This window comes from Myotis myotis, unplaced genomic scaffold, assembly GCF_014108235.1.
Source record: "Myotis myotis isolate mMyoMyo1 unplaced genomic scaffold, mMyoMyo1.p scaffold_m19_p_1, whole genome shotgun sequence".
NCBI classification, from domain to species: domain Eukaryota; kingdom Metazoa; phylum Chordata; class Mammalia; order Chiroptera; family Vespertilionidae; genus Myotis; species Myotis myotis.
The window spans coordinates 107,926,820-107,943,516 of record NW_023416313.1 but is presented as its reverse complement, the minus strand read 5'-3'; the positions used below and the strand labels follow the sequence as shown (position 1 = coordinate 107,943,516).

General features: G+C 35.9%; 1 protein-coding gene across 1 annotated transcript in view; it reads left to right on the top strand.

Moving 5' to 3' along the window:
* The window catches only part of MDGA2 (MAM domain containing glycosylphosphatidylinositol anchor 2), a 954,748-nt gene that overhangs the window by 832,474 nt on the left and 105,577 nt on the right, over nucleotides 1-16,697 (top strand). The window contains exon 10 of the mRNA XM_036347018.1: nucleotides 15,165-15,313. Within this exon, the coding sequence (XP_036202911.1) occupies nucleotides 15,165-15,313 (149 nt within the window). The remainder of the gene's footprint in view (nucleotides 1-15,164; nucleotides 15,314-16,697) is intronic.

Genomic DNA, 16,697 nt, shown 5'->3' with positions numbered 1-16,697 from the left:
AACACATGGCTGTAAGCAGAATAGAGCCTGGATTCCAGTCATACTTACCCAAGCACACTTTGTAGTGAGCAACCATATCCAAAGATGTCAGATGTGAGAATAAAAAGGGCTTTGACAGCACGGATTCAGAATGAAGCTTTGTTACTCACTAGTTGCTTACTATACAATGCAAATTGTTTAAGATCACTAGTCCTCACTTTCATCTTTTGTAAAAGGAAACTGATAAGAGTAGTCTCATTCTGCAGGGATTGTGAATATTACAAAACATAATGTATGCAAGTTGATTAGCATAGTGCCTGACAAATCGTAAACACTAGCAACAAAAGTGCGTTTAAAAAGTAGGGACATTCTTGGCATCTCAGAGCCTAGGTCAGCCTGTCCCGTCTCTAGCCATCTGCAGAGCCTCACAGAGACAGGCTGTGAGGTGTTCTGAGAAGGTACCCGCCTCAGAGGTTCTACCCAGGCAGATGGTGCTGCTCAGGAGGCCAGGAGGGTGTGCTGGCGGGAAAGATTAGACATCCATTCTTTTCCTTTTGTCTACACAGAACTGCTTTATCTCTAGATTAACCTTTCTCTTAATGCTTTAGACACTGCAATTAGTATATTTTCTGTGACCGGTGAGAACATGGGAAGCAGGCTTACAAAGCCATGAATAGAAAGACATCAATACAAAGCATTTCATGATAATTTCATGATAACTTTTCCATCTACACAGACATATTTGTAGTATAAGAAAAGAAAAATTCAGTATCTGAAGGATTTTACAAGACTGAACAAAAGTTAATTGAACCTCTAAAATTGGAATATTGCATTGTCTGTGGGATTTTGTCCTTTGTTACAACACACTCTATTTGAAATTTTCCTGTATTGGTATTTTTCACACAATTTTTCAGTTACATAATTCTGATTTACATAGAATTTCTCCACACTATAAACAACCTCAAGGGAAAAGTATATTGCCTATTCTTTGACTGCCCTTGTGATGGAAGCTAGATAAGAAAAGAAGGATAGGAAAACAAGGTCACTGGCTTTGGATTACATGTGAGAAGAAGTTTGTAGATTCCCAGGAGAAACAAGGGAACAGTTTTGGAGGTTTATAGACCCTAATAAATAGGTAGAAATTTTGGTTATTCCATACATTGGCTCATAAATATTCTTGGATATTTAAGGGGGATCCAGACACTATTTCTGCTTCCTTTCTAGTCCATATAAGAATTAGCAACTGGTTTTCTAAATTGCTAGATACTTCAGGGATTTGATTCTCCAGCAGTATTTTTTAGGTATGAGATGCATAGAATGAGCTGTGTTTAATTTTGTTTTCTTTATTGATTAAGGTATTACATATGTGTCCTTATCCTTCCATTACCCCCCTACCCTCCTACTCATGCCCTCACCCCACTGGTATCTGTGTCCATTGGTTAGGCTTATATGAATTCATACAAGTCCTTTGGTTGATCTCTCAATCAAAACGACAATGCGGTATCATCTCACACCTGTCAGAATGGCTATCATCAGCAAATTAACAAATGACAAGTGCTGGCAAGGATGCGGAGACTGGTGTAGCCACTGTGGAGAACAGTATGGAGTTTCCTCAAAAAACTAAAAATGGAACTTCCATTTGACCCAGTGATCCCATTTCTAAGAATATAGCCCCAGAAACTAGAAACACCAATCAGAAAGGATATACGCACCCCTATGTTCATAGCAGCACAATTTACCTTGGCTAAGATTTGGGGGGGAAATTTATTCTTGAAAGTATTGCATATGTCCCCTTTTTTCTCTCATTGGCCCCTTAGAGTCTGCCCACAGCCTCTACCCCAGGGTGCAGTCCTCCACCACCCTATTGTCTGTGCACCTGGGTTATGCATATATACATACAAGTTTTTTGGTTGATCTCTTAACACCCACCCACCCTGGCCTTCCCACTGAAATTTGACAGACTGTTCAATACTTCTATGTCTCTGAATCTATTTTGTTCAACAAATTATTTTATTCATTAGATTCTACATATGCGTGAGATCATGTGATACCGGTGTTTTGCTGTCTTATTTTGCTTAGCATAACACTCTCCAGGTCTCTCCATGCTGTCTCAAAGGGTCAGAGATCCTTTTTTACTGATGCATAGTATTCCAGGGTGTAAATGTACCACAGCTTTCTTACCCACTCATCTACCGGTGGGCATTTGGACTGTTTCCAGATCTTAGCCATTGTAAATTATGTTGCTATGAACATAGTGTGCATACATTCTTTCTGATTGGCATATCAGGTTTCTTAGGATATATTCCATGAATTAGGATCACTGGGTCAAATGGCATTTCCATGTTTAATTTTTGAGGAAACTCTATACTGTTTCCCATAATGGTTGCTCTAGTCTGCATTCCTAGGTGTACTAGGGTAGCCTTTCTCCACCTCCTTGCCAACACTTGTCATTTGTTGATTAGTTGATGACAGTCACCTGACACGTGTGAGGTGGTATCTCATTGTTGTTTTAATTTGCATCTCTCTGATTATCAGTGACATTGAGCATTTTTTCATATGTCTTTTGGCCATCTGTATGTCCATTTTGGACAAGTGTCTATTTAGGATCTTTGCCCATTTTTTAGTTTGTCTCCCTTTTGTTAATTTGTATGAGTTCCTTATATATTTTGGATATTAACCCTTAATCAGATATGCATCATTGTCAAGTATGTTCTCCCGTGCAGTGACCTTTCTTGTTGTTTTGTTGATGGTTTCTTTTGCTGTGCAGAAGCTTTTTATTTTGTTGTAGTCCCACTTGTTTATTCTCTCCTTAGTTTCCTTTACCCTAGGAGATGTATCCCTAAACATATTACTATGAGAGACGTCTGAAATTTTGTTGCCTATGGTTTCTTCTAGGATTTTTATAGTTTCACATCTTACATTTGAATCTTTCATCCATTTTGAGTTTATTCTTGTGTATGCTGTAAGTTGATGGCCTAGTTTCATTTTTTTTTGCATGTATCTGTCCAATTTTCCCAACACCATTTATTGAAGAGACTGTCTTGACTCTTTTGTATGCTCTTGCCTCCTTTGTCAAATATTAATTGAGCATAGTAGGTTGGGTTGATTTCTGGATTCTCTGTTTTGTTCCAATGATCTATATGCCTGTTCTTGTGCCAGTACCAGGCTGTTTTGATTACAATGGCTTTGTAGTATAACTTGTTATCTGGTATTATGATCCCTCCATCTTTGTTCTTTGTGCTATGGCTATTCAGGGTCTTTTTTAGTTCCATATATATTTTTAAGCATTTTTTTCTAGATTTGTGAAATATGCCTTTTGTAATTTAATATGGGTTGCATTGAATCTATAGATTGCTTTGGTTAGTATGGACATTTTAATAATTTTACTTCTACCAATCTATGAACACAGTATATTCTTCCACTTGTTTATATCTTCCTTTATTTCTTTTTTCAATGTCCTAGAGTTTTCTGAGTACCTCCTTAAGTTTATTTGTATCTTATTTTTTTTGTTGCTATGGTAAATAGGTTTGTTTAGTTTAGTTTCTCTTTCGGAGAATTCATTATTGGTGTATAAAAATGTCATCAATTTCTGAGTGTTAATTTTGTATCCTGCTACATTGCCAAATTAATTTAGTAAATCTAGTAGATTTTTTGGTGGAGTCTTTAGGGTTTTCTATGTACAATATCATGTCTTCTGCAAATAATGAGAGTTTTACTTCTTCCTTTCTAGTTTGGATGCCTTTTACCACTTCTTCTTGTCTGATCACTGTGGCTAGGACATCCAGTACTATCCATATATATAAAAGCCTAAGCAACCGAATGATCAAATGACTGAATGACCAAACAACCAGTCATTATGACGCGCACTGACCACCACGGGGCAGATGCTCAATGCAGGAGCTGCCCGCTGGTGGTCAGTGCGCTACCACAGCCAACCTCCCACAACTGGCCAACCTCCCACGGCCCCTCCCCCTGGCACTGGCCAAACTCCTGCGGCTCCAATTGGCCCCAATAGCCTGCCAGGCCGAGGGACCCCACCCATGTACAAATTCGTGCACCAGGCTTCTAGTGTTGAAAAAGAGTAGTAAAAGCAGACCTCCCTGTCTTTTTCCTGATCTTAAAAGAAAATGTTTTTGATTTTTGCCAGTTGAGTGTGATGGTGGCTGTAGTCATATGTGGCCTTTATTATGTTGAGATATGCTACCTCTACTCCCACTTTGCTGAGAGTTTTTATCAAAAAAAATTGGTATTGGGTTTTGTCTAATGGTTTTTCTGCATCTATTGATATGATCATAAATCTTGTCTTTCAGTTCATTTATGTGAAGCATTACATTTGTTGATTGCAAATATTGTATCAGCCTTGAATTCATGAAATAAACCCCACTTAGACATAGTCTATGATCTTTTAAATATATTGCTGGATACAATTTGCTAATATTTTGTGGAGGATTTTAGCATCTATATTCATCAGGGATATTGGCCTGAAATTCTCTTTCTTTGTAGTGTCTTTATCTGGTTTTCAAATTAGGAGAAAAAGACCTTGGAAGTGTTCCTTCCTCTTGCATTTTTTGAAATAGTTTGAGGAGGATAGGTGGTAGTTCTTTGAATATTGGTAAAACTCCCCTCTGAAGCTGTCTGGACCAGGGCTTTTGTTTTTTTTCTTTTATCTGCTTCAATTTCCTCAATTGTTATTGGCCTATTCAGGTTTTCTGATTCTTCTTGATTCAGTTTTAGAAGATTGTATTTTCTAGGAATTTGTACATTTCATCCACATTGTCTAGCTTGTTGGCATATTTTTTCTTACAATCCCTTCTATTTCTGTGATGTCAGTTATTTCGTCACTGCTTTTGTTTCTGATTTTAATTATTTGGGTCCTTGCTCTTTTTTTCTTGATTAGCCTGGCTAAAATTTCATTAATTTTGTTTATGTCTTCAAAGAGCAGTTCTTGGTTTCATTGATCTTTTGTGTTGTTTTTATAGTCTCTATGTCATTTATTTCTGCTCTAATCTTTATTATTTCCTTCCTTCTACTTACTCTGGGTTTTTCTTGCTCTCTTTCTAATTCATCAAGCTGTATGGTTAAATAGTTTATAATTAATTTTTCCTTTTTTGAGGTAGGACTGTAGTGCTGTGAACTTCCCTTTCAGGAAGGTTCTTGCTGTCCCCATATATTTTTGGTTATCATGTTTGTTTTCATTTTTTTCCATGAATTTTTTTATTTCTCTCTTGATCTCATTGGTAACACATTCATTGTTTAATAACATTCTATTTAGCTTCCATGTGTTTTAATATTTTTGAGTATTTTTACTGTAGTTGAGTTCTAATGTCATTCCATTATGATCTAAGAAGATGCTTGATATGATTTCAATCTTCCTTTATTTGTAAATACTTGTTTTGTGTCCTAACATGTGGTCTATCTTTTAGAAGCACACACATGCACTTGAGAAGAGTGTATATTCTGCAGCTCTGGAGTGAAATGTTCAATAAATGTCAATTGAATCTATCTCATCCAGTGTGTCATTTACAGGTTCTATTTACTTGTTAATTTTTTGTCTGGTAGATCTATCTAGAGAAATCAGTAGGGAGTTAAAGTCCTCTACTATGACTGTGTTGCTGTGCATCTCTCCCTTAAAGTCCTCCAGAAGTTTTATATACATTTATATGCTCTAAATTGGATGTATATATGTTTACCAGGGTTATATCTCCTTATTGGATCAATCCCTTCATTATTACGTAGTAACCTTTATTGTCTCTTGTGGTGGCCTTCATTTTGAAGTCTACTTTGTCAGATATGAGTATTGCTACCCCAGCTTTTTTTTTTTTTTATTTCCATTTGCATGGGAACTTTTTTCAATTCTTTCACTTTCACCCTGTGTGAATATTTGGTTCTGAGGTGAGTCTCCGGTAGACAGCATATACTGGGGTTCTATTTTTGCATCAGCTCAGCTACCCTATGTCTCTTGATTGGAGCATTTAATCCATTTACACTTAAGGTTATCATTGACAGCTACTTATTTATTGCCATTTTACTTCTTTATGCTTATGTTTCTCTCTCTATATAATTATCCTTCTCATTACTGCAGTCATTTTAGTATTTTTTAAAAAAATTTTTATTGGTTTTTTTACAGAGAGGAAGGGAGAGGGAATAGAGACTTAGAAACATCGATGAGAGAGAAACATCGATCAGCTGCCTCGTGCACACCCCCTACTGGGGATGTGTCTGCAACCAAGGTACATGCCCTTGACTGGAATCGAACCTGGGACCCTTCAGTCTGCAGGCCGACGCTCTATCCACTGAGCCAAACCAGTTAGGGCGTATTTTTTTTATTAATTAAATCTTTATTGTTCAGATTATTACATTTGTTCCTCTTTTTACCCCCCATAACTCCCCTCCACCCAGTTCCCACCCCACTCTCCTCCTCACTGACCTAATCCATAGGTGCACGATTTTTGTCCAGTCTCTTCCCGCATCCCCCTCACCCCTTTCCCCCCAAAAAATAGCCAGTCCACTACCTTTCTATGCCCCTGATTCTATTTTAATCACCAGTTCATTCTGTTCATCAGATTATTCACTTGATTTTCAGATTCACTTGTTGATAGCTGTGTATTTGTTGTTCATAATTTGCATCTTTACCTTTTTCTTCTTCTTCCTCTTCTTAAAGGATACCTTTCAGCATTTCATATAATACTGGTTTGGTGGTGATGAACTCCTTTAGCTTTTTCTTATATGTGAAGCTCTTTTTCTGACCTTCAATTTTGAATGATAGCTTTGCTGGATAAAGTAATCTTGGTTGTAGGTTCTTGGCATTCATCACTTTGAATATTTCTTGCCACAAACTTCTGGCCTGCAAAGTTTCTGTTGAGAAATCAGCTGACAGTCATATGGGTACTCCCTTGTAGGTAACTGACTGTTTTTCTCTTGCTGCTTTTAAGATTCTCTCTTTGTCTTTTGCTCTTGGCACTTTATTTATGATGTGTCTTGGTGTGGTCCTCTTTGGATTCCTTTTGTTTGGTGTTCTCTGTGCTTCCTGGACTTGTAAGTCTATTTCTTTAACCAGGTAGGGGAAGTTTTCTGTCATTATTTCTTCAAATAGGTTTTCAATATCTTGCTCTCTCTCTTCTTCTGGCACCCCTATAATTCGGATGTTGGTACACTTGAAGCTGTCCCAGAGGCTCCTTACACTATCTTTGTATTTTTGGATTCTTTTTTCATTTTGCTTTTCTGGTTGGGTGTTTTTTGCTTCTTCGTATTTCAAATTGTTGGCTTGATTCTTGCGATCCTCTAGTCTGCTGTTGGGAGTCTGTATAAAATTCTTTATTTCAGTCAGTGTATGCTTAATTTCTAGTTGGTCCTTTATCACAACATCAAGAGTCTCATTAGATTTCTTGTAGATCTCATTAAGTTTATGGGCAGTTTCTAGAAAATTCTTGAAAAACCTTAAAAGTGTGGTTTTGAACTCTATATCCAGTAGTTTGCTTTCCTCCATTTCTGTCATTTGTGTCCTTTTTCTTTGTCTATGCATTTTTTATGCTTCCCTGTGTTGATAAAGTGGTTTTCTGTCCTAAGTGTCCTCTAGGACCCAGTGGTTTAGCCTCCCCAATTACCTGAGGAGGACACTTTTGGTGCACCCCCTTGTAGTCTTTGTGCACAGTCTTGTTATAGTGAAACCTTGATTGTTGTAGGTATCACTGGGAGGAATTGACCTCCAGGCCAATTGGCTGTGAGCATCCACTGTGTCTGCAGTGGGGGAACTTCTGTGCTGGAGACACCCCTCTGGGGCAAGACTTGCATCAATGGGCTTTGGTGCTCACTGAGTCTGCCCTCTGAGTGTGTCCTTTATGGTTCCACGGAGCTGCAAACTGGATGGTCCCACTCTGACCTCTGGGTACATTGGCTCCTGGATCTCTAGGGAGGTGCTAATGTAGCCTCTGCCTTAGGCTATCCAGCAAAAGCCTCCCTGCAGGGCTTGGGTGGGGCGGGTCCCATGGGATCAACAGGGCGGGGCTAGCAGTTATGGCTGCTCTCAGAGGCCCCACTTCTCAGTGTCCCGGTAATTGCTGCAAGCCCCTCCAAGAAAAAGCTGCCCTCAAGTTCTGACTGATTCCAGACAGTCCCGCTTCTCCCGTATTAGTCTGGGTCCCCAGAGACTCGCCCAGAACTGGAGCTCAGAGCCTGAGATTCCCTCCCGATTGAAAACAACAACCGCGCCCTCAGCCACCAGCCTGCTCTGTGTGCGCCTCTGTACCTTAGTATTTTACTTCCCCACTCGGCCTCCTCTGAGTCTCGGTATGCTTTTCTCTTTCCTTCTAGTTGTAGAGTTTCCACTCAGCCAGCCTTCCTGTGGTTCTGGATGATGTCCGTTCCGGCTTTTAGTTGTATTTTTGAAGTGGTTGTTAGAGGCAGCAAACTCCAGTGTTTACCTATGCCGCCATCTTGGTTTCTCCAGGGCTGTGAATTCTAAGGAAGGTCTTGAGTGCTAAAGTGAGTCACTGGGCAGTCTGCTTCAGTGTGGTTTTCACAGTCCTGACTCCAGCAGAATAAAATGGATCCACATCAGGGATGAATAAAAGCAGTTATGCTGCAATTTTAAAATAATGTAACAACAATTACTAGTAATTTTAAAACATATTGGCTGTCTCTAAATGGGAAAAGAACATTTAGATAACCACTACTCCATCTCATGTACAGAGGCATTTAAACTAAAGGATTTAGTTGGGCTCTAAATAGTTACAAGTCTTGCTCTTTTTTTTGTAAACTCTAAACAATCATTAACTGAGAGATGTTGTCATTGATTTCACAGCTGTATAATTTAGTTGTTGTGCTTTTGTTTTCTGCACACATATTGACAAGTTATTCCTGTTGAACAAACTCTTTACGACATTCAGTTTTATTGCTACTATGACATTCATCTTAACTCTAGGACAAATTGTTCTTTATCAGGTGCAATAGTTTCTTCTGTTAAGTATATCTTACATGTTTTCCCTTTTTTTCATTTCTTTTTGATATTAGCTTCCTACCTTTCCACTCAAATGAGAATAGGCAGAATTCAACAATTCAGTAATTATTTCTTTATTGCTCTTAATGAGATAAGGACTAATTTTAAATATCACCTAACTAAATACCAAAGATAGGTAAAACATACATACATTGATTCTTTTTAAAAAGTTTCCTTTGACTTCAAAAAATTAAACCTTTTTGTCATCAAAGTATTCTTTATGCTCACTTTCATAACATTTTTAAATGCCTTTAAATCAAAACAAGAGGCTTCCAGAAGAATAGGAAGCAAGAGGTAATATAATTCTTCACTCTTTTGCCAGGATGAGATGCATACAGTTCTTTACCATCTCATTTAAAAGCTCTAGTGCCCATCCAGTCTCTGCAGATGGGAAAGTTAGGAATCTACCTACATTGTCCACTCAGAGGAGCAGTGCTCATTACTTGTTTTTATGCAATGCTTTTTAAATTTATCAATCTTTATTTCCAAAATCATGCCTTTTACTTTAAAGACAGTATCTTCTTATTGTCTTCCAGCCATTATTTTTTTAACTTCTCTAATCTTTTCTCCTCTTACTCCCAGATGCAGTTGTAAAATACAAAGTGGATTTATATCATATTCCTGATTAAAAACTCAGGAAAATCCCAATTTATGTAGAACCATTTCTTTCATTTTTAGTATTATTCAAGATTCATTAATTTCTAGAAAAGGTAATTATGGTTCCAACAATTGCATGTTCTCACTTCAGTCCAATGAAGGAATGAGAGAGCTACATAGATTTTTGTGTATATTATATCTATTAAGTTGTAATGACTAATTCATTGCTTTAGTCTATGTGTCTAAACACAATATGATTCTGACTCCAAAAGCACCTGACTAGCGTTGGTTAGTTTCTATTGAAAATGCATACAGAGAGTTCTGATTCATATGATTTTTAGAAGTTTTTTTTTTTCTTAAATCAGCACATCATCAGTGTTTCAGGTTGCCATGAATTTCTGTAGCTACTTTCCTTATACCAATAAATTCACCTTTGAAAAGTTTTAAATTGTTATATTATGCTTGATATTTTGCAACTGTGTTTTTTAATTTTTTCAGTTACCATTTTTAATATTGACTCATTTCTCACTTAATTATTTGATGTCAATGAGTTATTTCACACTGGGAAAAATAAGTCAATAGATTCACTATAAATTTTTTTCTTCCACTGAAGTGAGCACTGGCTAAAATAATTTGAGAATAATGCAACTATAGGGTAAATATAAAATGTCTTATATCTAACGAGACACTTCTTAAATTAGCACTGACCTGACTTTCTATCTTATTTAAATACATGCATTGTGTCAGCCATTGTAGTATAAGAACATTTCTATGCTTCAAAAGGGCACAATTTGGTAGGAAAGATGGGTACAACATGTTACAGCCATGGCAGATCCTGTGGTTGTTCTAAAATATTGTCTATCATATATTCATTTTTCTCCACCTAAGTCCATACCTTACTTTCCTTCTCTTATTTTTCCATGAGCCAACCAACACCTTCTTCTTTAAGATCAATAAAGATGTTGTTAGACGTGTCCCCTGTGAAGCCCACCTTTGATCTCAATAGACAATATTATTATTTTATAGAAGGTTCCATAGTGTGTGTGTTCTTTTTTGTTGTTGTTATTTGTTTGTTTTAACATTTTATATTGTATTTCTTTTTTTGATTAATCTTCACCTAAGGATATTTTCCCATTGATTTTCAGAGAGAGTGGGAATTGGAGGGGCGCAGGGAGGGGAGAGGGATGAGAGAGAAACAATTTGAGGAAGACACATCAATGAGTTGCCTCTTGTGCACACCTTGACTTGGGCTGGGGATTGAACCTGCAATCCAGGTACATGCCCTTGGCGGGGAATTGAACCCATGACCCTTCAGTGCCTGAGCCATTGCTCTAACCACTGGGTCATGCCTGCCAGGGCAATTGTATTTCTTTAATTGTTTCGTGCATACTTATTTATAAATTCCATTTCATGGTTCCATTATCTGTAGTCTAATCCTGCTGTTAATTGTCCTTCTTAGTCACACATTTTCTTGTGTGCTATTAATGTTGTATTTTTAATTCATAATCATTGAGGTTTTAGTTGAAGAAATCTCTGCAGTCTCAGTTGAAAGCATGTTCTTTAAGAACATAATTTGGATATACTGAAGGACTCCAGTGGTATTACTAGCCAAGGATGATTTTTTTCTTAATGTAGTATTTTTGTCATTTTCTTATGCTGGTGAAGAGCAGCTTTATTCTAGGATACCCTATGACTGAGACTGCTGTTTTTACTGATCTTGATTGAATGTGGTAACCTAATTTCTAACTTTTCATCTGAGACTTGCCCATTAACCTCATCCCTTATGGGTCTAAAATTCAGCTCCCACGGGTACAAAGCAACAACACTTCTTTTTTCCCTAAGCTTTTTTTCATTGCTTGGTTTTCAGGTTTTTGTTCTTTGATCTCTGAGGAATAATTCTCTCACTTGCTTATAAGCCTATGTATGCACCTAAAACATAGTTTTGTTATATATTAAGATTGCATTTTTGTACCAGGAGAGTGACATGTAATAGCTTCTTATCTTTTACTTTGCGCTTTACCCATAAAAGCATTTTTGAAGCCTTAATTTAATTACTTTTCGAAAGCTATTTGCAAAATAGAATAAATGTACTTTTGCACAAATTCTATATAAAACTTTGAATGACAATTTTCCCTATGTATATTTTAAGAATATTTTAAAATCCATCATCTTTATATAATCATACATAATATATCTAAAAATTTTTGGCTAGTTTAGGTAATGAATGTAATTCTAGGTCAGTTAGTCTAAAAACATTTAAAGTAGAACAGTGTTGGTTAAAAATAAGATGAATATAAAAGAGAAATAATATTTCCTTGACATGCTTGCTGGAAGGAAAAAAAGGAAAACATAGGCCTGGAGGAATAAAAAGAAAAAGAAATATTACAAATTCTTTCCCTGTTCAACCATGCCTGGTTGTAAGAGTCTAGGATTATTATAAAGATATTTTCTTAGTACTACTTTGTGCTTCCTACAAAATGAATATGAAAACATTTAATATGACTGTCTGAAAAACCAGAGAATAAATTTATGTGTATGTGTGATTTTTTATTTTAAAACCTGAATGGATATTTCTCCAAATTGAATGGTTATTTTTAATAAAAACCCCTAGCTCTTTATTTAGACTAGTACTAAATACACCTCTTTAAGAACATTTTGAGAAATTTGGTCACAAATACAAGTTGTCAATGATATTTTGGTATTCACTTCTTCATTCAGTATATTATTTTTCTTTCATCTGGATTTTGCTCGTAATCTTGTGAACATGAATATGTCCTCCCATTTATTAAGTGAAAATATCATACAAGATAAAAGGAGTGATAAAATGAATGTGATGGCTCTTTTCTAGAGATCTCCTTCTTTGCAAGGTTCTTTGTATGAAGTTGATAATTGTTTTTCAATTCAACTGAATAGATATTTATAGAACATTTTTTAATGCACACAATGTTGATGTAGAAGATTTTTAAAAATTGTTGCTAAAATTCATACATTTAATTCAATTTATTTAATTTTACTAGTAAACTTGTAAAAAATTAAATTTATTTCATTTTACATTATGTTTTTCCTGGTAATCCTCTTCAGGATAACAGAGATCATCACTTCCATTCTTAGTGTTCAAAATCCATTCTTTGTCTGTGATAAATTTTTATGATTCAACCTTTTTGTAACCCCTAGATGACAAATAATGAAGAAATATAAAAAACTAGGCAAGAAAAGTTTCTGAACATAAGAATATAGGAAGAAAAACCCAAGAGGGCACTTAATATTTAATTTTAATAAAATAAAACAGGACAGATGTGGAATGAGGGATGATAAGTGTACAACTTATTAGCTCATCATCAGTTAATAATTACAAAGCTATTTGGAAAGTATGAGAAAATGTAAGCAATTTCTATGAAGACAGGTCAGATCTCCTCATTTATTGTATCCTTGATGCCTAGTATACTACTTGGCATTTAAAAGGGTCTCACTAGCCGAAACCGGTTTGGTTCAGTGGATAGAGCGTCGGCCTGCGGACTGAAGGGTCCCAGGTTCGATTCCGGTCAAGGGCATGTACCTGGGTTGCAGGCACTCCTCCAGTAGGAGATGTGCAGGAGGCAGCTGATCCATGTTTCTTTCTCATCGATGTTTCTAACTCTCTGTCTCTCTCCCTTCCTCTCTGTAAAAAATCAATAAAATATATAAAAATAAATAAATAAAATAAAAGGGTCTCACTAAATATTGTTTATTTATTAAATAAATGCAGTATTAGTAAAAAAAATAGAATGTGAGAAAAATCTATGTTTCAGAACGTTTGTAATTTGGACCTATAATTACAAATTACAAATGGTCTGTGCACAATTCAGTATAAAAATACACACAGACACACACACAAAAGTAACAATACACAGATGTTTTATACATATCATATATGCTATATGCACTTCACATATTCTTAAATAAAAACTTTATTATTGCCATAACCGGTTTGGCTCAGTGGGTAGAGCGTCGGCCTGCGGACTGAAAGGTTCCAGGTTCGATTCTGGTCAAGGGCATGTACCTTGGTTGCGGGCACGTCCCCAGTAGGGGGTGTGCAGGAGGCAGCTGATCGATGTTTCTCTCTCATCGATGTTTCTTGCTCTTTGTCCTTCTCCCTTCCTCTCTGTAAAAAAATCAATAAAATATATTTAAAAAACAAAAACAAAAAACTTTATTATTGACCAAAGTTCTGTGTTATTGTTGAGTTCTGTTTGAATGATTTTGAGTTTATTGACTAAAAACAATGAAAAAATAAACAAGATTTTTTATTTTCACTAATTTTTTTTACAGAGTTGGTCATTCAGTGCTGATATACTTCTTGTGGCTTCTTGGATGCCACAGTTTTAAACTTTTCTCTTATTCACCAGTTGTCCGTGCCAGGCCTCTGTGGGTGTTCACTGCCCCCACATTTCTTAACCTTGGACTGCGCCGGTGGTCAGGCCAGTTTTCTTCCCTATCTTCTCACACTCTCCTGATGATGCTGAGTCTCAGGGCTTTAAATTTAAAATCTATATACATGCCTGTGGTTAGCAAGATATATCGCCAATCCAGGTTTTTCCTGAATTCTAGACTAGTATATTCCACTTCATGTCTGCATTTAGAGCATTCAAACTTTTCAAAATTAACTCCCTGATTTTTGTCCTGGCTGGTGTGGGTCAGTTGTTTGGAGCATCATTCCATACATTGGAAGGTAGCAGGTCTGATTCCTGGTCACATATCTGGATTTCAGGTTTGATCTCTTGATCAGGGGGCATACTGGAGGTGAGCAATCTATGATTCTCTCTCGCTCTCCTTCTCTCTTTTCCCCCTTTCCCTCTCCCTAAATATTAATGAACATCTTCTTTAATTTTGCATGAATTTCTAAATATATTTTCCTATATCAAAGATAAAATTACTATATACATAACTTTCTAATTATTTACAAATCTTGGGAATTAATTTATGCATATTCTGCTATGACAGCAGACATATTAAAATGATGTCTTTTTTAAAAAATATATATTTTATTGATTTCTTACAGAGAAGAAGGGAGAAGGATAGAGAGCCAGAAACACCGATGAGAGAGATCGATCAGCTGCCTCCTGCAGGTCCCCCAGCGGGGATGTGCCCGCAACCAAGGAACATGCCCTTGACTGGAATCGAACCTGGGACCCCTGAGTCCGCAGGCCGACACTCTATCCACTGAGCCAAACCGGTTCAGCTAAAATGATGTCTTTTGAAGTGAGGACTAAAAAAATAATAATAACTCCCTGATTTTCTCCTCCTCCCAAATGTGTCCCTCACAAAGCTTTTTATCTCAGTTGATGGAAATTTTAATCTTCCAGGTTTTAGGCCAAAACTTGTAATCATCCTTGATTCTTCTTTCTCTCTGAGCCTGCTCATCCAATCAACCAGGAAATCTTCTGGCATCTATACTCAAAATTCTCCAGAAAATTGAATAGATTTTAATAATAAGACTTTTCAGATACAAGAGTTACATATAGAACTCCTAGCAGAATGTGGTAAAAGGGCCAAAAAGAACAAATATGTTTAATTGGAATATGTCATCACTTAAATGTATTCCTTCTGTTTTCAGGAAAGGCCTATGCTCCAGAATTCTATTACGATACCTACAATCCTGTTTGGCAAAACAGACACCGTGTTTATTCCTATAGTCTACAGTGGACACAAATGAATCCTGATGCGGTGGATCGGATTGTGGCATACCGGCTGGGTATTAGGCAGGTGAGAAATTTAACTGTTGGCTTTTTTTTTCTTCGCGATTCTTTGTGAAGACATTGTTACTATTGTTAGCTGCCATAAAGTATTAATTATTTTGCATAAATTTCTAAATATATGTCCCTATATAAAAGATAAAATTACTCTACACATAATAGTTTCTAATTATTTACAAATCTTGGAAATTAATTTATGCATATTCTACTATGATAGCAGATATATTAAAGTGACATCTTTTGAGCCTTCAAATCCTTCATCACTAGATATGTTATAGAAATGACATGTTATAATTGTTATGAAATAAACATGCAAGGTGTTCTAACACTTTCTTATACTGTATAATTCTTTGTATTATTTTGTAAGAAGCTAGAAAACTTACATTTTATACTCAAGATATATATATATATATATATATACAAAATATATGATGTTTTAAAGTTAATGTAATATGTATGAAGGATAGAATTATTTTAGTAAAATTAGAAGAAACAATCAAGTGTGATTGATTTCCTCAGTAGTTGAAGATTATAGCTTATGTGAAAATATTATATTTTTTCAAATGTTAAATTCAATTATCCTTTGTTGGTATAAATAATGTTTTTGAAATTTAAATGTAGGTCTTTACAGTGTTTTCTGTTTAGTGTATTTAGGGTTACTTTCATCACAGCAAAACATTTTTGAAGATTTATCTATTAGTTGTATCTCACAACTTTACATTATCCATAGATTTATAAGGTAGGTTTTCTACTTTATTAAGGAAATAACAAAATAGCCTTTTGAGTTTGGACAGTAGAAAGAAAAAATGTTGTTTTGAAAAAGACTGATCAACCATCAGTAATCCACTCAGGCATACTGTCATCAAAGCAATGTTTTCCTGTCTGTTTCACAGTTATAATAAAAGATAGTTTAAATATGTACTTTATTCCAATTAAGCAACATATTATGTTGAATATTTTTATTATACATGTCTGACAATCAAAAGCTATATCTTTTCCTGTAGAATACATCTGTCATTTGATCAACACTGCTTCCTTGTCTAAGTATTCCCAGGTCACTGATAGCAGAGAGCAGTGGGTCTTCAGAAACTTTCTGTTAGTCCTCATTTACTTCACCCTCTAAGTAAATCTGAGTAAATCCCAAATCCATATCAAAAGTGTTTTAATTTGTTGATAATTTTCCTTGATAGAGAAGATGATAGAGTCATAATTTCATTTTTAGCTTATCACTCTCATCCTCACTTACATTTATTGGAATATCTGGTAACTGCCCATGGCACCCTGTATGCTGAAGGGCTGCCTGTTGTAAGTATTCATACTTTACACAACTCTGCATCAATCCCTTCTTTTAACATCCCTCAGAACCTTTGTTCCCCAGTGTCTCCATTGTGTAT